Source organism: Apodemus sylvaticus, chromosome 19, assembly GCF_947179515.1.
Source record: "Apodemus sylvaticus chromosome 19, mApoSyl1.1, whole genome shotgun sequence".
NCBI classification, from domain to species: Eukaryota; Metazoa; Chordata; class Mammalia; order Rodentia; family Muridae; genus Apodemus; species Apodemus sylvaticus.
In genome coordinates, this window is record NC_067490.1 from 6,025,605 (window position 1) to 6,048,769 (window position 23,165).

Here is a 23,165-nt window from a genome sequence, read left to right on the forward strand (position 1 = left end):
CACATCTACATACACACACACACACACACTTTAAAATGAGATCTTCTAAAATAAATAAGGTAAGCCGGGTGGTGGTGGCACATGCCTGTAATCCCAGCACTCTGGGAGGCAGAGGCAGGTGAATTTCTGAGTTCGAGGCCAGCCTGGTCTACAGAGTGAGTTCCAGGACAGCCGGGGCTACACAGAGAAACTCTATCTTGAAAAACCGATTTCCAGAACCCAGAAAGTTTTGTGTCTGTCATACACACACACACACACATACACACACACACACACACTAAATAAATGAACAAACAAATAAATAAATATATAGATGAGGAACGTGTCTGGTCAGCTGTCAGGGATATGAACTATTACCCGTGTCTTGGTCACCCCATGAGGACAATGACACCAGTCGCCACGTATCGAGGTCACACGGGGTTGTTACGAGCAGTGGTGACACCATTCATTTAAAGAGCAGTGCCGGCATCAAGGTACCTTCCAAGATAAACAGACTAGGCAATGCTTGTAATGCCTGGCAGGAGCCCAGCACACCGAGGACACAGCCGATGGTGGTGTGCGCTACCGGGGCAGGTGTCTACTGCCCAGAACCTCTCCCTCACTTGTTACAGCAGGAGCCAAACATGGGTTCCCCATAGTTAGATCCCACGCCTCCTGCTCCGTGGTTCACCCCACACCAGCCCTGTGACAGTGACAGTTCTGTCTCTGTCTCTCTGAAAAACTTCACTCTACCTTCCGTCCATGGAACTTTCCTTTGTTCTTTCTATTGTTAAAGACTAATTGTTTTAAACCATTTTAAATTTCTACGTGTGTAAGCCCATGTGTGTGCTTGTGTGTCAACATCAGTGCAGGCGTCTTTGGAGGCTAGAGATGGTGCCTGCCCAGCGGCTGGAGCTCCAGGCACTCTTGAGCCTCCCGGTGTGGGCGCTTGGGACTCGGGTCCTCTAGAGTAGCTTCCACCACGGAGCCAGCTCTCCAGCCCCTTGTACACGAGATGGGATCTCACATAACCAAGGTTAACTTTGAACCTGCCTCCAGCCGAGGGCGTATGTCTGAAACAGATGAACAGATGCCTTTGTCTCTCCACGCCAGGATCTATTGGGTAACAATGAATCCACCACCTTGGCAGTTTATCAGCATCCATTGCCAGGTAATCCTGCTTCGCTTGATGAGTTACTGTAACTGTCGAGCAGTTGTCCCGGGCAAACTGGGTTTCCCTGACAGGGAGGCTGGAATTAAGGTGGGGGTGGGGGTGGGGGTGGGGGTGGGAGAAGAATGGAGCCAAGACCAAAGTTCTGATCAAGGCTCAAAGTTTAACTTTCAGTTCTGTGCTTACATAGGTAGAGACCCATCCTTAGATTCAGCTGGGTTCTTGTTTCAAAACAGGCGTCATCAGGCAGTCTTGTTTTTGTGGGAATACTGTGGATGTGGGAAACAGGAGACTCCACTCCAGGTGGGTTAGACATCTGTGGCAAACAAGGTCTGGTGAGCCTTCTTGACGCTGGGGGAAGGGTACAGCTCACGCCAGAGTATCTACAGAAGACTTTTGTGAATCCTTTCTTCCCCTCCTGGGACTGAACGCACATCTTCAGGTGGCCAGCACCTCCCCTAGAGCCATCTTCACCCTTATTACATTTTTTAAAAAAAAAATATTTGTGTATATGAGTCTACTGTCGCTATCTTCAGACACACCAGAAGAGGGCATTGGATCCTATCACAGATGGTTGTGAGCCACCAGGTGGTTGCTGGGAATTGAACTCAGGACCTCTGGAAGAGCAGTCAGTGCTCTTAACTGCTGAGCCATCTCTCCAGCCCACCCACCCCCCTTTTTTTTAAGATAGGGCCTAGAACTCACCATGTAGCCCTCCCTGGCTGGCCTAGAACTCACCATGTAGCTCTCCCTGGCTGGCCTGAAACTCACTGTGTAGCCCAGGCTGGCCTTGAGCTCACAAAAATTCACCTGCCTCTGCCTCCCAAGTTCTAGGATTCAGGGTGTCAGCCACTGCACCCAACCCTTCCAATCTTTACAACTAATATTAATTCTCAGACCACACATTGTACCTGCTACAGCACGGATCTGTGTGTACGTGCAGGTTACAGCGAGGCTACACCGAAGCCATCGCTGAGAAGCTGACAGACAGCGGGTTGGAGGGCTGTGGAGAAATGAGGACACTGGCTGCTCTTGCAGAGGACCTGACTTCCTTTCCCAGCCCACAGTCAGTTTTCACTCCAGTTCCAGGGGGTCCAAGGCTTTCCTCTAACCCCCACTGACACTGGTGCAGACACAAACACAAAGTAAATCTTAAGAAAACTAAGATAGCTCTGCACCCCCCCCCCTCAAGAAAAGGAGTGTCAGGGGAGGGAGGATGGGAGAAGTATGCCCCTGGAGATGTGGTGCTCCCCTGGAGGTGTGGTGCTCCCTGGAGGTGCTCTCCTGGAGGTACTACGGTGCTCCCTGGAGGTACTGAGGTGACGTGGGGGTGGTGGGGAGCACGGTCAAGTTTCAGAAGGGGAGGTGGAGCAGGGTGAGGATGCAAAGGGTAGAACAAGCTTCATGTGAAACTAGGGTGGCGCCCTGGGCCAGGCTATGTTAACAAGTGGGGAGCAAGCTTAGCTCAACCAGGACACTGGGGAATTCTCTGCCTGTTGGGTCCCTTGGCTTTCGTATTAGCAGCCCTCCTCTATGGGGTTCAGAGGGAGGAGTTGCACTCCCATCTTCGGACCTTGTTTCTCTGACAGGTCTAGGACACACCCACACCCTAAGGACCCAATTTACTTTGATAAACAGGGCGGGACCCTTTCTATTTTTAAGTTATCAGTTTGTTCCTCGTGGGTGGTACCGGCCAGATGGTGTTGTGTACTTGTCTGCCTGAGTGCAGCGTCACTCTGTCTCTGTGTTTACACTCCAAGTGGAGTCAAGCGTTGCTTGTGAGGTCACCAGGAGCAAGGCAAACCCCTGCGGGTGGTCTGTACCCCAGAATGATCCTGAATTTACCTTCTGCCTCTGCTGCCCCAGAGCACTGGGAAGGAAGCAGGGCTCCGAGCACCACCTCCACAGACCCCCTCCTCTTCCTTGTTTGCCTGGAGATTCCTGCTGGCTGGGGCTTTCCAGCTGGCTGGCTTCCAGCTCTTAGAGTTGTCTGGGCAGAGGCCAGAGCTAGGGAAACTGGGAGCCACTGTTTGGCACAGCTGCAGAGCTCAGGGGTGTCCCCAAGGAGTCCCTACTTCCTGGCATCCTGAGCCGGGCTGGGTGTGGGGCCACCTCCCTCCCTCTTCTCTGCTATGTGACCCTCCACTGAGGAACCCTGTTTGACTTCTGTGTCCCTCTGATCAGAGACCCTGATGGGTGGCTTGGTCCCCACAGGCTTCGATGACAATCTTTTTCTGGTCTGTCATGTCCCCTGTGTGGGAAGTGGGATGTTCTCTGGGGACAGTGCTCCAGGGGAAGAGGCTTGGGTGCACCCCCACACACCAAGAGCACGCACATACTCCATAAATATTTCCTCCTTCCTTCCTTCCCTTTCTTTCTTTCTTTCTTTCCTTCTTTCCTTTTCTTTTCCTTTCCTTTCTTCCTTTCTTTCCTTTCCCTTTTCTTTTCTTTTTTCCTGAGACAGGGTTTCTCTGTGTAGCCCTGGCTGTCCTGGAACTCACTCTGTAGACCAGGCTGGCCTTGAACTCAGAAATCCACCTGCCTCTGCCTCCCAAGTGCTGGGATTAAAGGCGTGCACCACCACCACCCGGTGACACGCTGATTTTTAATGGTCACTTCAAACCTTTGTGAGTCTGGAAGGATGGACTCAGCTCCACACTTCACTATTAAATTTCTGTTCCTAAGGCATCAAAGGTGACTCGCAAGTACAGGAATTCTTGAGCCCGGCACTGCAGGGATGGCTCAGCTTAAGAGCACAGACTGCTTTGGCAGGGGACCCCGGTCTGCTTCCCAGCGCCCACGCTGGTCACTGCCACTCCAGCTCATGTCCTGGGATCCCGCACGCTCCTGCACACACCAAGGGAGCTGGAGATGCAGGAGAGGATGCGGAAGAGGCACAAATGTCGGAAGTGTGAGGAGCCGAGAGCAGCACCCAGCCGGCCATCAGAAGTCAGCCTCAGCCTCAGCCGGGCCGTGGGGGCGCACACCTGTAATCCCAGCACTTGGGAGGCAGAGGCAGGCAGATTTCTAAGTTCGAAGCCAGCCTGGTCTACAGAGTGAGTTCCAGGATAGCCGGGGCCAGAGAAACCCTGTCTCAAAGAAAAAAGAAAAAAAGGAGAAAAGTCCAGCCTCTGTCTGGTGTCGGCCATTTGCTTATTTAGACGCAGACCTGACAGTGAACCAGTGTGTGTGAGTGACCTAGTTTCTAAAACAGTTACATGTTTACGAAGGGTCACGGCGAGGTTGTGGTCTGAGTATTCTCAGTTGTTTCAATAAACATGAGTCATGGAATCCGAGGCCATAGGTTCAGTTTCAACCGAAGCCCCGCCTACAGAGGGCTCCAAAGCCCCTGCAGACGCTGGGGGGCTCTATTTCAGCTAGAGTGGCTCCCTCCGCCCCAAGACACAAGGTGACAAGGACACACACACACACCCTTGAATACATCCCTGCATGGATGGCCCGTGAGTAGATACAGCTCCGAGAAGCACTGTCACCGCTGTGGTGGGACCCCAGGGTATGGAGCTGACAGATTCTTACACAACAGCCAACTCTGTTCAGACCCTCGCACAAAAGTTCTCGTGAGTTTAAGCGAGCCACACGTGGCAAAAACCTGTTTTTCCGTAGAAGCATCAAAATGATAAACTAAACACTTAACTGGATCACAGCAGCAAGCGATAACCAGCGATCTGAAGCAGGCTCGCTCCTAGCGGCCACACCTGGGGGGAGCAGAGGGCGCAAAAACACGGTCCAAGGACAATTCCGTGTTTTGAAGAAATCTTCCCTAGGACTCCTCCTGTTTTCTCCGTGTGTTCTCGCAAGCAGTCAGCTCTCGCCTCCCATGAGGCCACGCTCGGACCACGTTCTGACAGAGCATCACTAAGGGTGTGTCCCCCCAGCTGTCCACAGAGTTTGACTGTTGTCCTTTCCAGACTCCCCTCAGTGTGCCACCTTCCTTCCCTAGTCCTCACCGGCTCCCCTCTTCTCACGCCCCCACATAAACTTCATTTTATACCAGACCCGTCCATATGGTTGGTACCTGGGGGAGGGGGGCGTCGGCTCAGCACGGCCCGCTAAGGCACGCCCTCCGCTTCCCACCATATCATATCTCATTTTACAAAACAACACTCATTGCTTCTGTCAAACTTCAGGAAGACCTCCCACTACTCGTTCACTCCTTCAACAAAATATTTAATGAGCCTCTGAGTTTGGGAAGTTTAGTCTTACAGAAAAATGGTGTCCTGGGCTCCTGGGAGCAGTCTAAGTCTTGACTGAATTCAGCTATTATTATTCTTAGATGTCATGGTTTTTCTGTATTTTTTTGTTGTTATTGTTTTTTGTTTGTTTGTTTGTTTGTTTTTTTTTTTTTTTTTTGAGACAGGGTTTCTCTGTATAGCCCTGGCCGTCCTGGAACTCACTCTGTAGACCAGGCTGGCCTTGAACTCAGAAATCTGCCTGCCTCTGGCTCCCAAGTGCTGGGGTTAAAGGCGTGCGCCACCACCGCCTGGAGGACACCATGTTGAAATATCTTCTGCAGAAATGCCTCAGCTATTCCGAGCGCCCGCTGCCCTTGCAGAGGCCCCCAGTCCAGCTCCCAGGCCCTTGTCAGGTGGCTCACAGCTCTGGGAGATGGAGTGGGCCTCCTCGGGCGCCAGACTCACACAGGCACAAGCCTGCACCCAGACACGCATAATTAAAAATAAAAATAAGGGGGCTACAGAGACGTCTCAATAATCAATAGCACCGTCTGCTCTTCCAGAGGACCCTGGTTCAAGTCCCAGCAACCACAGGGCAGCTCACGGTTGTCTGCAACTCCACTTAGGGGTTCTGATGCCCTTTCTGTCCTCTGATGTCACCTGCACACACTGTACAGATATATACTTAGGCACAAAATTAATTTTATTTTTTGGTTTGAGACAGGGTTTTTTGGGGGGCAGGGGCAGGTTCAAGACAGGGTTTCTCTGTAGCCCTGGCTGTTCTGGAATTCACTCTGTGGACCAGGTTAGCCTTGAACTCAGATATCCACCTGCCTCACTGGGATTGAAGGTGTGTGCCACCACCGCCAGGGTAATAAACTGAATTTTAAAAACACACAAACACACAAGCAGACACTTTCTTGAAAGAGAAAAAGGAAAGAACTCCTGAGCCCTCGAAGTCTTTACCACTTTACATCTGGCTCAGGCCTGGGTGGTTTGCTTGATCCAGATCAGAAAGAACTAAAGGCACAGGAGACAAGATGCAGGGCAGACGGGCGTCAGGGCTCTGGCCAGCACCGGCTGCTTCCTGTATTGTACACAAGGAAATGGACAGCAGCTCCAGCCAGGGCCCGGCTGTCACGTGGTGTCCCTGAGAGCAGAGTCTTTGGGGCTGAGCCAGCAAAACAAACTCCACAAGCTATGACTGCTGTACAAGGAACCCAACGCCTTCCAGTGGTTCCCACTGAGACAGGACGCAGGTGATGCTGTTCCCAAGGCAACCAACCCTGAGGCCTTGTTGAGGAAGGGCCTAAGGCTTGGGACTTGTGACAACCTAACTCCTCTACCCTCTTGCAAGCAAGAGGAGTTGGGGTGCACGTGCACACACACACAGACACAGCACACCATACATGAGTGCACATGTGCCCAAGTGCACACATGCACAAAAAAATTAAAAGAAAACTATTCAGAAAAAGAAATTGCTGTGTAGTGACTGTGCCCTGCTGTTATTTCTTAAACCACATAATTTAAAAGTATAGCATTAGCTTGTGATAGGGACTGTAAGTGAATCAGAGACACTTCAAAGCATATAGGAGGATGCCCAGAGGTTATGGGTAACTAATACTCTGTTTTTAAAAGAGGAACATTATGGATTTGGGAAGAGCAAACATGTTTGTATGTATGTATATACACAAATATATATATATATTTGTGTATTTCTCTGTATAGTTGAGGGGACATGGTAAAAAATAAGGGTTTCATTGTAATTCTTCTATTGTTTTGATTTTGAAACCACATGAATACCTATTCAAAGGACTCCAAAATATATTTTTAACTGTATCTTATTCTGTGTGCCCAAGTGTGTGTGCACAGCATGGGGCAATTGTCGGGATCAGAGAACAACTTTTTTTTTTTTTTTTTTTTTGGTTTTTTGAGACAGGGTTTTTCTACATAGCCCTCCCTGGCTGTCCTGGAACTTACTCTGTAGACCAGGCTGCCCTCGAACTCAGAAATCCTGTCTGCCTCTGCCTCTCAAGTGCTGGGATTAAAGGCGTGTGCCACCACCGCCCGGCAGAGGACAACTTTCTAAAGTCAGGTCTTTCCTTCTCATGTGCGTCCGGGGAACTAAACTTAGCCTGTCAGACTTGTTGGCAAGCCCCTTTACTGGCTAAGCCATCTAGTCAACCCAAAAGATTAACAAGATGGGCAACATTTCCCTTTGAAGGACAGGGGATGAGTATATGTCTACCAACATAAGCAGAAATATGTGGATCCTTCCTCGGTGAAAGAGACACACAGAGGTCTTGCGCTCAGTAAAATGTTTATTTCGCATTTTTAAAAAGTTAACACTACATACTAGAAACTCAGGGTGTGTACACACAGGATTACTCGTAATTACTAACAAACTTTCTTAGGACTACAAATTCTTTAATAGGGGCGGGATGGGCTATGAGACAAAGGCTGGGAAAACAAGAAAGTAAACACAAAAGGCAGAGTCATCCTGGGAGCCTCGCGTGTAACTGTCTCAGTTCCCAAGAAAGTGAGCTTCTTCCTAGCAGGAGGCCCCCTGTAGGGCATGGGGCTGGAGAGACGTCTGTGGGCTGCAGGGTGCAGGGTGTGGTCAGGTGAGGCCTCAGGGAACCTCAGAGACAGGAGGGCTTCCATAGGCCAAAGAAAGAACAAAACCCTGGTACAGTGGGAGCAGGAGATAGGCCTGGAACAGGTGGTGTCTAACGGAAGGGAAGGAGGCTGGGCCAGGGCTCGAGGCTGCGGACTGGAGACCCAGCTCCTTCCGGCTTTGCACAGAGCCGAGGCCCAAGTAGACCGGTTTCTTAATGAAGTTGGTTCTTAATGAAGATGTAGGTACAGGTGATAAATGCAGGGTCAAAGGGCTTGACCCAGGGGTCGGGGTGGGGCTGGGGGTGGGGGAGCCTCTGTAGACTCTGGACATCCAGTCTGCGACTTGGGAGGAGGAGGGGTCCGAGAGGGTTTGGGTGCCGCCCCGCAGCTGGACGCCCGCCCCAAGGGCGGAGCTTGTCCTTCACAGCAAATGGTTGTTCCAGAAAAACCGCAGCAGCATCTGGCCTCTCAGGAACATCCGCGCCACAAAGGGAACCAGCGCATCCCCGACTTCCTGTGGAAGATGCTGTGCGGAAAGACAGGTTTTGTGTGTTACGCTGCTAATTTGGGGCTGCCGAGGGAAAGGCGCCCTTCTCTGCAGAGCAAGGCGCTGGCCAGGATGCCTACCAACCTGAGCTCACCGTGCTGGGGGAGAGAAGCAACCCCAGCGAGTTCGCCTCCGACCTCCACATCCTGAGGTTTCTTTCTCTCCTCCCTCCTCCTGAGCCATCTCCTCCCCGATCTCTAATGTAAAAATGAATTACAAATGTGGGCTGGAGAGATGGCTCATTTGTTAAGAGCACTGGCTGCTCTTCCGGAGGTCCTGAGTTCAAATCCCAGCAACCACATGATGGCTCACAACCATCCATAATGAGATCTGACGCCTTCTTCTGGTGTGTCTGAAGACAGCTACGGTGTACTTACAGTGTACTTACATATAATAATAAATAAATCTTTAAAAATTACAAATGTAACACATATGAAATATTAAATCAACCCAGCCCACAGGTATGTGACTGAGGGTGACCAGCTGGCTTCCATATATTCCCGTCCACCCTCGGGACACTTTCCCATCCTGACCATCGGATGCCCATCAGGGCACTCTTCAGAGATGATACCCCTGAAGGTATCACGTGGCGTCCTGGCCAGGGATGGTGGTACACGCCTGTCACACCAAGAGAAGATTGGAACAGAAGGAGCAGGGGGGCTTCTGGGAAATCCTGAGCTAGACAGACTCCATCCCCAAAGGAAAAGCAGAGTATTAGCTGCAGCAATGGGAGGCAGAGGCAGGAGGAGCTCTTGAGTTTGAGTCTAGCCTGGTCTACGGAGTGAGTTCCAGGACAGGCAGGGCTACACAGAGAAACCTTGTTTTGAAAAACAGAAAAAAACAAAAACAAAAAGCATTGAATACAGCTTAATCGTGGAACACTGGCCTGGCAAGATGGCACAGTATGTGTGGGGGTGGGGTGGGGTGCGGTGGGATGGGGTGGGGTGGGGTGGGGTCGGCGGGAGCAGCCCTTCAGGTGACAAGGCCCTTCACCCACCTCTCTCTCTGTTTTTTTCCTGTGGGATTTGCTTTTGCCTTCCGAGATGGGGCATTGCTACGCGTCCCTGGACGCCCCAGGACTCAGTCTCCACACTATTTGATCTTCCCGCCTCCGCCTCCTGAGTGCTGGGCTACGTGTGCACCACCGGCTTCTACCTTTTCTCCCTGGAAGCCAGGCCGTTCTTCAGAGGAGATGACCACTCCTGAGTTTCTCAGCGAACTTGCCCTTCACACTTCTTATAAGCTTCTCTTTCTCTTTTAAAGATGTTTTAAAATTTATATGTGTATGGGTGTTTTAACATTAACTGTTATTATCATTAAGTTTGTCTATGTATGGGGTGTGTGCACTCGCGGGTGGGTACCCGCAGAGGCCAGAGGTTACAGAATGCCCCCGGAGCTCAAGTTACAAGTGGTTGTGCAACTCCTCCCCGTCCTCTTCACGGCCAACTCTCCAGCACTTTTATAAGTATTCTGCCTGCATGCAATTCCCACTGAGACCAGAAGAGGGCGCCAGACCCCCAGAAACTGTAGTAACAATTGTGAGCCGCCGCGTGGCCGCTGGAAGTAGAACCGGGTCTTCTGGAAGAGCAGTCCGTGCTCTTAACCACTGAGCCCGCTCTCCAGCCCCCAGCTGTCGCTCTTAAGGTGCTGCCTCCCTTTCTTCCTGTCTTTTGCTCCCAGACATTTGCTACGATATTTGTCTCCTTCAGAAACTCCCAGAGGCCAGGCTTTGGAAAGGCTGGTGCACGGCAGAGCTTCGGAGCTCCTTCAGGAGAGGTGACTGTGAAGAGAAACCTGAACATCAAATCCTACACTCTCCTGTCCCTGAGCCAGAAGAGTTAGCACTCCTTCCCCCTGAAATCCCCCTCCCCACCGCGGTGTGTGTGTGTGTGTGTGTAAATGCCAGCCTTGGGAACAGACCAAAGGCAGCATACCCTAGCCTCACTGAAACTTCCACCCCCTTTTGATTAACAACCAACCTTCTCCGGAGGGAGAGGATGGCTCCTGCCCTAGAAGGAAACGGAAGCCAATGCCCTTGGGATGATAATAGCCCACTCCTGGACTGTGAAAAAGAGACAATCAAGTGTTCCCAGACCCCTGGGGCCAGTTGTACAAATACACCAGCTTCTGATAGCACGAGGTGCTTTCCCCAGGTCAGGAAGGTCCCTTTCCAGCTGCAGGGCTCTGCCTGCTGTCTGAACAAACGCTATCAGGTTTGAAGGACGACATTCCTTTACCGTCTCATGTAACGCCAAGGCTGGAGACCCCACTTGCGGTCTTTTCCTTTATAAACCCTCTTACTTAGACCTGGGGGTTCACTCTCCTTCCTGTCCCATCAGGAAGGTTGGTGGCCCAGGCTCGAGCTTGAATAAAGACCCCCCCCTCCCAGTGAGATTACAGCAGGTTGTGGCCCTCATGCGATTGTAGCAGGTTGTGATTCCTGGTGGTCTTTTTGGAGGTTTTACAGTCTGGGGGAAGAGCTGGTGACCCAGTCAGTTACTGGGAAGCTACCAGCAAGGGAATAAGGAATGTGGACTTGATTCCGTAGTAACTGAAAAACAGGATGTTGGCCTTTCTGGAGCTGAATGCCTGTCCAACCAGCATGGTCCTGAGGAAAACCACTGTCTAACTTTTTGTCTGTTTGTTTTTGATACAAGGTTTCTCTGTGTAGCCCTGGCTGTCCTAGGGCTCACTCTGTAGACCAGGCTGGCCTTGAACTCAGAAATCTACCTGTCTCTGCCTCCCAAGTGCTGGGAATAAAGGCCACGACTGCCCAGTTGAGCACTCTGTCTATAAATCACCACTTAGCCACTCAGCTCTGTCAACTCTCTGAAACTCTGCTGCCTCCCCTGACGTGGGCCCTGCAGTAACTCACAGGGCTGCTGAGAGCTTTCCCAGTGAGGAGCTCAAGTACCAGAAGCTGACACACACACACACACACACACACACACACACACACCCCGCCCCCAGCAAACTCTGAATTCCCTGTCACACTACTGTATAGCTCAGGTCTCAAGGAACAAGGCAAGTCCCAGTCAGGTTAATTTGGTTAAGTTTAGAGACTGTGTTCCCAGAGGGACAGTTCCTAGTACCCAGGAGGGACCCACTGAGATCCTCAATTAGTCTTAGAAGCCAAAGTGTGATGTCATGGGGTTGTTTTGTTTTGCTTGAAACAAGATCTTAAATAGCCCAGGCTAGCCTCAAACTCCCTGTGGAGCCGAGGATAGCCTCAGAGAGACCTGCCTGCCTCTGCCTTCCGAGTGCTGGGACTAAAAGCACGCTTCACCACATCTGACCTTTCTTTTTCTTAATTTCTTTCTTTATTTTTAAATATATTCTGTGGAGCCAGACACCAAGGTGGCATATCTCTGTAGCCTAAGTAGGTGGGAGGCAGGAGCCGGATGAGGGTCTAAAAGTTCAAGTCCTGCCAGCTCTACAAAGTGAGTTCCTGTCCTGAGCTACAGAGTGAAGCCCTGTCTCAAAAGGCCAGCCACCAAGCCCGGCGGTGGTGGTGCACGCCTGTAGTCCCAGCACTCTGGGAGGCAGAGGCAGGCAGATTTCTGAGTTCAAGGCCAGCCTGGTCTACAGAGTGAGTTCCAGGACAGCCAGCCAGGGCTATATAGAGAAACCCCGTCTTGAAAAAACCAAATCCCCCCCCCCAAAAAAGACCAGCCACCAAGCCAACAACCACAAGGAAACAGCAAAAGGTATGATTTAAAGGATCTGAGGTGTAAGTCTGTCCTGCAGGACAAGAGAGATCTGCAAGTCTGGGTCAAGGCCCTGAGCAAGCGAAGCCAGGGCAGACAGAAGGCTAGCTACGGAGGTGGACAGGACAGGCTGAGAGTCCAGGAGCGAGCCCCATATCCACAGCCAACTAACTGATCTTGAATAATTGGGCAAAACCAGTTTCTTCAACAACTGGGGCTGGGGCACCTAGAGACTTACATCCAGGGACTGGGGCAGATGGGCCTCCAGCTCAAAGTTGACAAAATGAACGTCTAAAGGATCACGGACTCAAATTCAATAGCTACAACTAAAACTTCTAGAAGAATGGTATAAATCTTTGTGGCCTTTTAGGTTAGGCATTGTGTTTCCTTAAAACAGCAAAAATTGTGTTTCCTTAAGACAGCAAAAAAAACTGTTAGGCCGGGATCCTGTTTACTACCCCTGCACAAGCTGCTGGGAACCACCACCTCTACCTACCTACACACACACACACACACACACACACACACACACACACACGTTTGCTCTTCTCCCCTCAACTCTGCCAGCACAGAGGAAACTCAGGGCTGTCATCACTTCCTGTCTCCAAGGGTTCCCGCCCCGAGGCTCCGTTTTTGACCATTTATGGGCACAATCCCGGCTCCTAGCTGGCATGTGTGCCTATGCTCTATGAACCCCCCTTGCTTTAGCCCGGGGGCATAACTTCATTGACCTCTACCCGTGAGGTCAGTGAACCCATCTGAGAGCTGCCATTTCTGAGAAACCCAGCTAGGGCTTGGCCCCAGGGTCCTGGCTTGCAGGTATAATGTTTGGTGAGTAAACATTAATTCTGATCATTCCTGGCCACCCTGGCGACCCAGAGGCCATTGGTCCGCCTCTTCCTCCCTCTCCAACCAGGCCCCTGCCGGTTCTCACCTCTTGAATCACCCTGTGATTGACACTGTCCCCGATGTGTCGCAGCTGCATGGTCAGTGTCTGGATCTCTTCCGGCTGAGGGTGGTTCTGGCCAGCGTTCTCTTTGGGCTGACAAGGCGCACTGGGACCTGCGCGGTTCAAGAGACTGGCACTGAATTTGTAAAACCATCTCCGGCAACTCAGAGCAGTCTTCCCACGCCGCGTGTGCAAGCGCACATGTGCGTGAGCGTGATGAGATTGTGTTTATTCCCACTTCCCTTCCAGTGAAACGGGTCAAGCCCTGCTGTACATGTTCAACAATCAGCGAGCAGCGCTGGTGCTGGACGCCCTCCCGCCCCCATGACTGCATCTTGCGGGTTGTTCAGAATCTGGCTTTGTTGTGTTTTAAGTGTCTTACCCAAGGAGACCTGAAAACGTATTTGCTTCCAGCATCCACTTTTGCTTTTAAGCAACCACTCGAGGGTGCATTGGAGTGAATGTCAGCACAGAACTCCCAAAGCTTCAGGAGAAGCCAGGGATGTAAATGACGGTCGGTCGGCCCGAAGGGGCTCAGCAGTCAAGAGCACTGGCGGCTCCTCCAGGGGAACCAGGTTCAGTTCCCAGCACCCAGACAGCGGCTCACAGCCATCTGTTAGCTCCGGTTCCAGGGGATCAGCGGCCTCCACCTCCTCTTCCTGGCCTCCGCACCAGACACACAGGCAAAAAACCACTTACACGCATAAATTTTGTTCTAAAAAATGGCTGTGTGTGTGGGGGGGGGGCCTGGGTTCCTCTGAGAAGCACTTGGGGGTTTGACACTGCTCAGTGGGGGGCCTCGGCACCTCCTCACCTGGGATTCGTCTTTACCCAAGGCTCCAGCCTAACTGCTCCAACAAGAGGTCTGTAGACGCCACGTGCTCCCCTCCACCAATGGGAAGGGGGTGCCAAGGCAGAGCTCAGAATAGTGGGCAGCTCCGCCCTCTCCCTCCTCCCTCCATCCCTCCGGTGCTCCCTCCCTTCTAACGACTCCTCTTTCTTAATTTTTCAGTCTTACTCATTTTCCCTTATTTTTTTTACTTTCTTGGTTCTTTTTATTTTAAGATGTATTTTCTTTTCAGTTATGTGTGTAAGTTACAGGTGGTTTGTGAGCCACCCAGTTAGATGCTGGGAACCATCTTTTAAGTTTGTTTTGCTTTGTTGTTGTTGGTTTTTTTTTGAGAAAGGGGTTCTCTCTGTAGACCAGACTGGCCTGGAACTCACAGAGATCTGCCTGCCTCTGCCTCCAGAGTGCTGGGATTAAAGATGTGCGCTACCACCAACCACTCCATCTCCAACCTTAACCTCTAGAATTTACAAACTTTACCCGTGGAGCCATCTCTCCAGCCTCCCTGAAGATGGCGTTTTATAAAAAGATGGACGTGGCTTGGTGAGGGGCCACACACCTTTAACTCCAGCACCAGGAGGTACATGCCGGGGAATCCGCAAATGCAAAATTAACTTTGTCAACATGGGGATTCCTGGTCCGCTAGGGCTACCCAGTGAGACCTTGTCCCAAAAATAAATGAACTAACTTAAATTTAAAAATAAAGATTAATCAATCTATTTTAGTTGAAGTTTCTTAATTAGTTTTTTTCTCCAGTGGCTCGGTGCTAATTTTTTTTTTTCCAAAGAGATGAATGAGTTTACCTGACTTCCTGCAGCTAAAGAACTTATGTTGTGCCAGGCAGTGGTGGCACAGGCCTTTAATCCCAGCACTTGGGAGGCAGAGGCAGGCAGATTTCTGAGTTTGAGGCCAGCCTGGTCTATAGAGTGAGTTCCAGGACAGCCAGGGCTACACAGAGAAACCCTGTCTGGGGGAGGGGAGGAGAACTTATGTTTTATTTACGCATATGTGGGTTGGAGATGCCCTAAGAGGTCAATGAAAGAGGGCCCCCGTTTCCCTGGAGTTACAGCCACCATGTGGGTGCCGGGGATCCGACCTTGGTCCTCTGCAAGAGCAGCCAGTACCCTTAACCACTGAACCATCTCTCGAGCGCGTTAAATTTTAAACAATGCATTTAGCATCCAAGTTTATGTTCCCAAGACCCATAGAAAGCACATTACTAAGTAAATATTTACCTGAGCGTGACCCGCTAGCCCCTTACCTGGATTCCTTGACATAGCTGGACTGGGCTGCTGGCAGACAAGTCGGGTCACATACTTCTCCCAAGAAGTTTGTTTTCCTATGGCCATCCGCAACAATTTGTTACTTTGAAAGTCGGATACAGAACTTCTTTAGGTTCATAAACAATGCTGTTGGGTGGGCTGCTATTGTTGTTTTCCCTGTTGGAAAATACACCCTGACGCCGCAGAGTTCCCAGTAAATGTTTGCTGTGTCAGATGAACAGCAATGCTCTAATATCAGTGACTTTCCCACAAACACATGGGTCCTGTCCATGTGTGAGAAGTGGGAGAGGCTACTCTTTTATTTTATTTTATTTATTTATTTATTTTTTATTTTTTGGTCTTTTGAATTTGATTTTTTCGAGACAGGGTTTCTCTGTGTAGCCCTGGCTGTCCTGGAATTCACTCTGTAGACCAGAATGGCCTCAGAAATCCGCCTGCCTCTGCCTCCCAGAGTGCTGGGATTACAGGCATGCGCCACCACTGCCCAGCCTGGAGAGGCTACTCTTAAATGTGTTTTTCTTTTCTAATTTTTTTGGGGGATTGTTTTTTGTTTTCTTATTTTTTCTTCTTTTTCCAGACAGGGTTTCTCTGTATAGCCCTGGCTATCCTGGAACTCACTCTGCAGACCAGGCTGGCCTCGTTCTCGGAAATCTGCCTGCCTCTGCCTCCCAATTGCTGGGATTAAAGGCATGCGACACCACTGCCCTGCTAGAGGTATTCTTAAATGTGTTTTTCTTTTCATTTCTTTTCATTTCTTTTCTTTCTTCCTTTCTTTTAAGATTTATTTATTTTATTTATGAATACACTGTAGCTGTCTTCAGACACTCCAGAAGAGGGCATCAGATCCCTTTACAAATGGTTGTGAGCCACCATGTGGTTGCTGGGAATTGAACTCAGGACCTCTGGAAGAGCAGTCAGTGTGCTCTTAACCACTGAGCCATCTTGCCAGCCCCTGTTTTTCTTTAAAATTTATTTTATATACAGATATTTTTGCCTGCTTGTACCTGTATGTGCACCAGAAGCAGTCAGTGCCCTCAGAGGGGAAAGGAGAGAGTCAAATCCCCTGGGACTGTGAGCCTATAGATAGGTCCTGGGATCTGAACCTGGTCCTCTTTGGGACAAGCCAGTGTTCTTAACTGCTGAGTCATGTCTCTAGCCACCTTACGGTGTTTTTAAATTAACGTAAAAATCTGTTCTAGGATCTGTGGTCCTTAGATTTGCTTACACATATCCAACCCAATATCTTTGTGGGTTTTTTAAATGTAATTTTTCTTTAACTGCTTAGTAGCCGCACTGCTTAAAGAGAAGTCTACGTGATACACACAGGCCTAGGAAATGGCTCCGTGGGTAAGCCTGCTTGCAGTGCCTGCTGTCATGAGTTCAGAGTCTCGGAGCCCATGTAAACACCGGACCTCCATGTGCAGGTCCTTGCTCTGTACACCAGGCTGGCAGAAGTCACAGAGTTCCTCCTGCCTCTGACACACACACACACACACACACACACACCGCTGCTCAGCTCCTTTTTTTCTTTTCTTTTTTTTTAATTGGATTTTTTTTGTTTACATTTCAAATGGTTTCTCCTTTCCAGGTCTCTGCTTCAGAAACCTCCTACCCCATTCCCACTCCCCCTGCCTCTATGAGGGTGCTCCCCCACCTACCCACCCACTCCTGTCTTCCTGCGAAAGCATTCCCCTATGTTGGGGCATCGAAAACCCTCAGGTCCAAGAGCATCTCCTCCCACTTATATCCAATATATGCTGCCGGAGACCTGGGTCCCTCCATATGTACTCTTTGGTTGGTGGTCCAGTTCCCGGGAGCTTGGGGGGGTTGGCTTGTTGACACTGTCCCCCCTCCCCCCACCACACACACCACAAACACAAACACACACACACAATCACACAGTGCTGCAAACCCCCCTCAGCTCCTTCAGTCCCTTCTTCAACCTCTCCACCGAGTCTCCAGCTTCAAGGATGGTTAACCAACCGCCAAGGGACACAGCTGGCTGCCAAGACTCCATGCTACGTCGCTGGGTCCACATCTAGCTTCTTTTTTGAGACTGCTCAAGTCCCTGTGAGTGTCTGTCAATAAAGACATTTTGTTGGGCAAATGTTGAGACTTATTTATTTAGTGACAGGGTTTTGAGTATCTAAGGCGGACTCACACTCACGGTCTGGCGTCCTATCGTGGTTGTGAACGATTGAAAGTAAAGTCCGATGGATGCATCTGATCCTCATTTGAGAAAATGTATATTTGAAGGCTCGAAACTTTCTTTCTTTTCTTTTTTTTCCCCCCTGGCTGTTCTGGAACTTACTCTGTAGACCAGGCTGGCCTCGAACTCAGAAATCCACCTGCCTCTGCCTCCCAAGTGCTGGGATTAAAAGCGTGTGCCACCCCTGCCCGGCTTCTTTTTCTTTTTAAATGAAGTCTGTTTAAACTCATATAACATAAAGGCTGGAGAGATGGCTCAGCAGTTAAGAGCTCTGTGTTGCTCTTCCAGAGGGCCCCCGTAGTTCAATTCCCAGCACCCACATGGTGGTTCACAGTTGGCTGTAACTCCAGGGGATCTGATGCCCTCTTCTGGCCTCTACAGGCACTGCAGGTACCTAGCGCACAGACACATGTAAGCAAAACACCCATTCACATAAAATAAAAAAGGAATTTTTAAAATAAATACAATAATTAATGAATCTTTTAAAGAGCGTATAAAGCTACAATCGACTGGGCTGCACTAAAAAAGAAAATCTTGTAATAAGGTAACAACCCCTTTCCCAGTATCCAACATTGGGTTCGAGATAAGAACTGTATATATTCACAAACATGATCATTGTAGTGGACTCACACATGGCCTGGGACTCAAGTGTGTCTGTGAACGAGTAACCAGGGTAAGGAGAGATAAAGGCTTCTACAGGCAGTCGGCATTGACGCCTCCCCAGTCCACGCCCTACAGGACTCTGGCTTGCTGAGTTTAGCTGGATTCTGGGTGCTCCGACTGAGCATGTGCGGTTTTCTAAACGGTGAACTCTCTGGGACGAGTTCCCATGCAGTGTGTACAGCCTGCTCTCTGGGCTACCATTCTCTTTCTTTTTATTTATTCATAGATTTTTATTTCTTTGCTTATGTGTATGTGTTTGGCCTATATGGATGCAAGAGGAGCCCGCGAAGGGCAGAGGCGTCATCAGCTCCCCTGGGATTGGAGTTACAGAGGGTTGTGAGCTGCCATGTGGGTGCTGGGAATTGAACATGGGTCCTCTGGAAGAGCAGTCACTCAACCATCTCTCCAGCCCCATATATTACTTTTCTTTTTGCTTCTTCTTCTTCTTCTTCTTCTTCTTCTTCTTCTTCCTCCTCCTCCTCCTCCTCCTCCTCCTCCTCCTTCTCTCTCTTCCTCCTCTTCCTCCTCTTCTTCTTCTCTCTCTCTCTCTCTCTCTCTCTCTCTCTCTCTCTCTCTCTCTCTCTCTCTTTCATCTTAACAGGGTCTCATTGTGTAGCCACGACTCTCCTGGAACTTACCATATAGAACAAGCTACCTTTGAACTCAGAGATCCACATGCCTCTGTCTCCTGAGGTCCCTGATTAAAGGCGCACATTACCATAGCTGGCTTCATTTATCTTTTGGGACAGAATTTCACTCTGTAGCCTAGGCTGGTCCTCAGCCTGCGTTAATTCCTACTTAGTGTGTTGCATGGTGGGTTCACAAGTGAGACTGATCTTATTATACCTTGTCATTTCATTTTGCTTGCTAAACACACCTAAATGCCCACCCATTTTTCTGAAAGGACAGCGTATCCAAATAAAATAACAGCATTGGAAGTCGGGGCCAGCAGGCGGCCTTAGAGTGGAAAGGTGCTTGCAGAGCAAGGCTGATGATATATATTGGATCCTTGGAGCCCACGGTAGAAGGAGAAAATCAACCTCTGCAAGCTGTCACCTGACATTCATATCCAAGCAATGGCACATCACACCCTCCCTGCCTTAAAACACAACACAGATAATAATGAATCAAGTGTTAGATTTTTACAAATTGTATGCACAATGTAGTATCTTTTGAATGATCACTTTTCTTTTCTTTTTTTAAATTTTTTAAAGATGTATTTATTATTATATGTAAGTACACTATAGCTGTCTTCAGACAGTCCAGAAAAGGGTGTCAGATCTTATTACAGATGGTCATGAGCCACCATGTGGTTGCTGGGATTTGAACTCAGGACCTTTGGAAAAGCAGTCAGTGCTCCTAACCGCTGAGCCATCTCTCCAGCCCTTTTATTTTTTTAATATCTAGGTAAGACATTTCTTTTTTAACATTTTATTTATTTTGTATGAGTACACTGTAGCTCTCTTCAGACACACTAGAGAGAGCATTGATCCCATTACAGATGGTTGTGAGCCACCATGTGGTTGTTGGGACTTGAACTCAGAACCTCTGGAAGAGCAGTTGGTGCTCTTAACCACTGAGCCATCTCTCTAGCCCCCTCTTTTAATTTTTAAATTTACAGCCGGGCATGTAATCCCAGCACTGTAAACCCCCACCCCCCCAAAAAAAAGAAAAAAGAAAAAAATAAGTTGCCAGTTTACAGTAGTGGTATACACTATTAACACAAGCACTCAGGAGGCAGAGGCAGGCAGATTTCTGTGTGTTCAAGGCTAGCCTGGTCTACACAGAGAAAATCTGTCTTGAAGAAGAGAAAGAAAAGTTAAGGTTAGTGAGATACCTCAGCTGAAGATACTTGCCACTAAGCCAGGAACTTAGGGTTCAGTCCTTGGGACCCACATGATGGCAAGAGAGATACAGTTCTAGAGTTGCCCTCTGACCTCCAGACAATGAACACACAAAAAAACCCAAAATAAATGTAAAGTTAATTTTTGTTTTTTTCTTTTTTTGTTTGTTTGGTTTTGGTTTTTTGAGACAGGGTTTCTCTATGTAGCCCTGGCTGTCCTGGAACTCACTCTGCAGACCAGGCTGACCTCGAACTCAGAAATCCACCTGCCTCGGCCTCCCAAGTGCTGGGATTAAAGGCATGCGCCGCCACCACCACCACCACCTGGCTTGGTTTTTGTTTTTGTTTTTTTCTTAATGCATTTACTTCTCTCTTTAAATACCCTAACTAGGGTCTGGCCAGCAAGCTCCAGGGATCCTCCCATCTTTAGAGCTGGGGGTACAGCAGATGCTGAGTGATGCACCTGTCTCTTTACAGATCCAAACCCAGAAGCCCGTGATTGCACAGTGATCACTTTATTGGCTGAGCATGGTGGTGAATGTGTGTAATTTTAGTAATCAGGGGATTGAGGCAGGAGGATTGCCACAAGTATGAATCTAGCATAAGCTATAAAGTGAGTTCCAGGCCGGCCTGAGTTACAGAGTGAGACGCTCTCTCTTTCTCTAAACAAATAAATAACAAGAGCGCTATAAATAAATAAATAAATAAATAAATAAATAAATAGTGGTGGCGCACGCCTACAGGCACTCTGGGAGGCAGAGGCAGGCGGATTTCTGAGTTCGAGGCCAGCCTGGTCTACAGAGTGAGTTCCAGGACAGCCAGGGGTATACAGAGAAACCCTGTCTCGAAAAAACCAAATCCAAAAAAACCAAAAAAAAGAAAGAAAAAGAAAAAATAAATAGCGAGAAAAGTCTCTACTTATTAGGAGTGTGGAGGAGTCCCCCCCAGGGATCCAGGAGATGGAACTGGGGTCAGGTGACTTGGCTGAGCAGCCCATAAACACTACCTACCATTTAATAGCTTGGAACACTACTTGTTTATGTCTTGTTTTCCTTATGTGTAAATCTGCATGACAAAACCTCCCTCCCCTGGTTGATTAGAAGTTTTAAGGGCTGTAAAACATCTTGAAGAATTCTCAATGTTCTATAGTTTTTACTGGCAGCAGGTACAATATTTTAGGAACTATACTAACCCCATTAATTGAATGAGCCTGCGTGGCCTTTCAAATCAGCCATTACAAACAATGAAAGTTCCAGGCCTGCCAATCTGACTTTAGAAAGAGTTACAATCTCAGATGATAAACCTTGTTCAGATATTTGAGGATACAATTTTAAAGTAACAAAAATCAACATTAATACATATTTCTCACATGTCGCTTATAATTGATATTCATCCAAATCAGTGTCATGTCTGATACGCTGATATGTAAAATTTAAACAAAAGGCAACCCTTTTAATCTTCACTATTAACTAAATGTGTTATCTCGGATCCCTGTAGATGAGGGGTAGCGAGTGTTAAGTGTTGGCTCAGGATGGGCGAGGGGAGCTCGGAAATAAGAGGAAGAGAAGGTTGCTTGTCCTGTATTCAGAACAAGAACGGCAGCGGTCCCACTGCGGGTGTGGCGGTTGCTCGGGGGCACAGGAGCTGAAGGGGAAACTGTTGGAAGGCAATTTCATCAGTGGGTATGTTCTCTGTAGTCCCAAGGCCCAGAGACCCCAGCGTGTAATTTCATTACTGTGTTGGTTTTTTTTGTGTGTGTGTGTGACACTGGTGGTGATGGTATTGTTGTTGGCATTTGTTTTGTTTTGAGACAGGGTTTCTCTGTGTAGCCCTGGCTGTCCTGGAATTCACTTTGTAGACCAGCCTGAGTTTTTCAGCTCAGCTGAGGGACATTGTTTTAGGTTAATGAATCTGTCATTAGGTCTTCTGTTGTTTGAGACAGAGTCTCAAATAAATTGTAGTCACAGTCAAACTTGTTATATAGCTGTGCTGGTTTTTTTCAACTTGACACAAACCAGAGTCATACTGGAAGAAGGATCCTCCGTTGAGGCCTTCCTCAGACTGGCCTGTACGTATGGCTGTGAGACTTTTTTTTTTTAAATTTAGTGATGGATATGGAGTGCTCTGCACACTGTGGGTAGAGTCAACCCTGGGTAGGTGGCCGTGGGTTGTGTAAGGGTACTAAGCAGGCCATAGGGAATGAGCTAGTGAGCAGCCCTCCTGCATAGCCTTTGACTCTGGTTTCCTGACTGGGTTCCCTGAATTCCCTTAGTGATGGGTGGTATGGGGGAAACTGGCAAGGTGGACATGGACACATACTGACACACAGACACACAGACACACACACACACACACACCACAGATGCAACATGAGCCAAATAAGGACAACCTTGATTTCCTGATCCTCCTGCCTCTACCTCCCAAGTGCTAGGATTAATCCTGTGCACACAGGTATTCCCGATATTTTTCTGCGTGGTTTTATTAGTTTATAATAATAAACTATTATTTTATAATAATAATTATAAAAGCAACAGTTTTATAAAGTTGAATAATGTCAGCACTTGGGAGACGGGAGACAGGAGGATGGAGAGTCCAAAGTCATCTTGGCTATCCAGCAAATCAAGACGGGCTGTGTGGCTCTTAGTCTCAACAAACCAAACACAGGAAGACGCAGCTCAACTGGGAGAACCATGGTCTAGGATATATGAAGCCCTGGGTTACGCCGGAGCCCTGCATAAACCAGCCTTGGTAGTGGATGTCTCTAACCCCATCTCTCCCGCGGTGGAGGTCGGATTAGGGGTGCAAGGCCAACCTGGGATAAAGGAGAGTATCCCAAAAAACAAGGACATCTCATGCATTAGAGTGGAGACAGCCAGGGAATGGTGACTGGATATAAATGTTAAGACAAGCCAAACCCTGTAGAACAAAACACCCAAAACTTCAAGTTCGTGTGATCGTTGTTTTGGTGCAATTTACTGGTCTATTAACTTTCTGAAGTACAAAAGCCGCCAGTCCCCCTGACAGGGAGAGATGGGGAGCCAGGTTCCTCCTCAGGGTTCCCCTGTGCGTTTCACAGGACGCGGGCCTGCAATGGAAGCAACCAGCTTTCTAAAAGTCGGCTTCCAGGTCACGTGAAGCCTGTAGAACTTTGTTTG

The 23,165-nt window shown here is 48.9% G+C and overlaps 1 protein-coding gene across 1 annotated transcript; it reads right to left on the reverse strand.

Moving 5' to 3' along the window:
• Window positions 1-8,365: 8,365 nt before the first annotated feature.
• Window positions 8,366-16,912, reverse strand: Pxt1 (peroxisomal testis enriched protein 1). Its single transcript, XM_052164434.1, is given in 5 exon segments — window positions 8,366-8,488; window positions 13,151-13,383; window positions 15,274-15,361; window positions 15,364-15,451; window positions 16,908-16,912. Coding segments are annotated over 5 exon segments (519 nt in total). The 3' UTR covers window positions 8,366-8,383.
• Window positions 16,913-23,165: the final 6,253 nt, after the last annotated feature.